General features: G+C 52.0%; 1 protein-coding gene across 1 annotated transcript; it reads left to right on the top strand.

Annotated features, from left to right (window-relative positions):
* Positions 1-259: 259 nt before the first annotated feature.
* N7483_000708 (uncharacterized protein) lies at positions 260-2,594 on the top strand (the record flags this gene model as incomplete). The annotated part of the gene is made up of 3 exons (XM_057084146.1): positions 260-531; positions 608-2,307; positions 2,392-2,594. 3 exons carry the CDS (start codon positions 260-262, stop codon positions 2,592-2,594), a joined length of 2,175 nt encoding a protein of 724 aa, XP_056950295.1.
* Between the last annotated feature and the right edge of the window lie 455 nt (positions 2,595-3,049).

The raw sequence follows: 3,049 nt of genomic DNA, 5'->3' as shown, positions 1-3,049 counted from the left end.
GATCTTGAAAACAAAAAAATAGAGAAATACAAAAGAAAGGACCGCACATATCCACAAGGCTGCGGTAATAGTCTCAAATTTTTGGAGCTCTACAGGTACGTAGAGGCTGCGGTTTCCTTGAACATACCGTCTCTCCATCAACTCCATGACCCCGCTCTAACATCCACCGTCTACTACAGCTATTGAGAACTTAGATTCATCCAAATCGTTGATCGATCCTGAACCCTACATCTCTGAAGAGCTCCACGCCCATAAGAAGATGGCGTTTCCAAGTCACCACCGCAACCATTCGCCGGCTGGTATGAGTCGCTTTGTGGCTGGTCCGAGGGCATCCACTGGCATGGTCCAACTCGGATCGTCTGTCGAGGAACAACCTAGGCGATATTACGACTATGCCGATTATCCATCGGATGCAGGGTATGCTAGTACTGCTTATCGGCACTATCCATCGCACCACTCTCCAGTGGAGGCCCGACCGGTCAGTACTCAGCATCTCCGCGATCCAGGTCAATCAGTCAAGAAGCGCACGGAGTATGCAATCGAACCACAGGATAAACGTCGAAGTAGAAGCAACACCGTGTCTGCAGTGGACATCTATCAAAATCAGGGTCGCCTGTCGGTGTCTACTCACCATGGTCCTGCGATCCATTCGAGTTACGGCAGGGCCGCGAGCCCCCCTTGCAGCCAGTTCGGGCCATTATGTGACGCCCGCCTCATCTCATCATGATCCACGTCACCGCCGAGTCTACAGTACCGATTATGCGAGCGACACAGGACGTTTGACCTTGCAGAATCGTGTCAAGCACCGATCGGGTGAAAGGTCTCATCATGCTCCACCCAGCAGACAACATCGAGTTTACGATAGCAGAAAGGGCAATGATATTGATACTCGCAATGCGTACTCATACACAACACCCCGTGAGCAATTTGATCGCGACTATCCCGTTGATTCTCGACCACGTCGCCCCTCCGGCAGAACGCCGCACGAGCGGCCTGTGAGCATGACAGCGACAGAACTGAGCGCTTGGCAGCACCACAGAGACGGACCCTCAAGACCTCATCCGACAAGTCGAGAGCTTGAGAGGGTGGCTCGTGAAGAACAGCCACGCTCTTCTAGGCCAGTCCATGATGAATATTCCTCTCGTGAGCTGTCGAACATCAAGCAGCCCTTTCGTGAGTTGCCAAATATGAGAGCAGGGCCTGATCGTCCACACGGAGGTCATGATGAATACCACTCTCGTGAGTTGTCAAACATCAAGCAGCCCTTTCGCGAGCTGCCAAATATGAGGGTAAGGCCTGACCGTCCACAAGTTGTAGCACCCCGTGGCTCAGACGATGGTTCCGACTCTTTTAGAGATACTCATCGTAATCACTACCGTCGTGATTATGGATCTCATCACGAGGACGATCGGGCTCACCATGACGACCGACATGACGACCGACATGACGACCGACGTGATGACCGACGTGATGATCGACCATCGCGCGCCCATCATAACGGAGTCAATGAAGGTGCATTGGTAGGGCTGGGAACAGCTGCTTTGGGACATGGCTACTCAGATATGTCTAACTACGACGACTACCGCCCTGCTTCGCGACAACACAGACGTCCCCGTGATCCAAAACGTAACTATGGTGCTACGGAATCTACGTCTCGCGAGCTTATTGAAGGAGTTCCGTCCAGCCCTGACAATGACAAGCAGCTTTACCTTGAGCCTGCTGATAAAGACCGCCAGCACCGTCGTCGTCGTAGTCCATCACACAGAAAGTCGCGAGCGGCTCACGCCAGCGATACAGACGGATTCACCGACGATGAAGACCTCCGCAGATACCAGCGAGAACCGTCTGCCGCCCCTAATAAGCACAGTAGCGAGGACCACAGCGATGACAATCACACGGCTATTCGTCGCCGCCCTCCACGGGAGCGCTCACATGTGCGTTCTCGCAGTCGGTCTCGGTCCTCTGATGATGACAGCAAGAATGGAGGCAGGAAGGTCGTTGCAGTGGATCCGCGTCCCCATAAAGACATTGAGGTAAAGCCGAAGGGTATCCTTAAGAAGCCGAAACCTTCATTCCCCGAAGAACCCAATCCAGTGAGAGAAGGGGTAGCTCCTCTGAAGGATGCAGACAATAGCGGCGTTCCACCCGGTGCTCGGTGGACCAAGATCGATCGCAGACTGGTCAATCCAAGTGCACTGAGACTGGCCGGCGAGAGATTTGAGGAGAGAGAGGATTACGTGATCGTATTGAAAGTTCTGTCGGTTGAAAAGATTGAGGAGCTTGCTGCGGCAACGAGAGCTATTCGAGGTGAGTCTTTGCTCACTTGTCCTCATACAGTTCCCCGATTTTGGTTCGTTCCATGAAATCATAAACTCACCAAGGTCGTATCAGATGCTCGCAGCAAGGAGTCTGTGCGTGACAGACGCCAACGCAGAGATGAACACCGACGAGACGGCCACCACTACGACTCATCTTCTAGTGATGACGAGGATGAAGATGAGCATGATGATCATAGACACGAATCTTTGCAGATTGAGGCAGCACCAATGCCCGACTCCTTCGACTTGCCCGAGCGCCCTCGTCAACACAAATAACTTTGCATGGTAGCCTCACCAATGCAGATGAGTTGACTTCTTACGCAGGCAGTAGAAAGTCTCTTCTCTTCGCGTGATTTTTAGGCTCATGGCTCCCCAATTTAGTTGTGGAAGTCAAGCAAACTGTTCCTTTTCTTCTCAAGTTTTTGAAAAATTCTCACTGGCCGACCTGATCCCTGCAAGTAAGGTCCCCCAGCCCTCGGTCTAACATTAAATGAGGGAGGCATGGAAGCCCCCCTGTCTGTGAAGATCAGCAACTAACTACAGGATGCTCTGCTCTCTCAAGGCTACGGGGTATTTCGTATTCCCTTCGTGCTCTCCCTCTGCCGCTTACTTTGTGTTCCTGTGTTACAGGAAAATATTGGGTTGACATGCCTCTAATACTACGTATGTGATGACTCGGGGACCAGTTCCTTCATTTCTCTTTGCTTTCCGTTTGGAGGAAAAAGAAGGTA

The sequence above is a fragment of the Penicillium malachiteum genome, assembly GCF_028827825.1.
Source record: "Penicillium malachiteum strain IBT 17515 chromosome Unknown utg000001l:1.0-8184562.0:1.0-8186909.0, whole genome shotgun sequence".
NCBI classification, from domain to species: domain Eukaryota; kingdom Fungi; phylum Ascomycota; class Eurotiomycetes; order Eurotiales; family Aspergillaceae; genus Penicillium; species Penicillium malachiteum.
The sequence above is the reverse complement of the archived record's forward strand: the minus strand, read 5'-3'. Positions and strand labels throughout refer to the sequence as shown.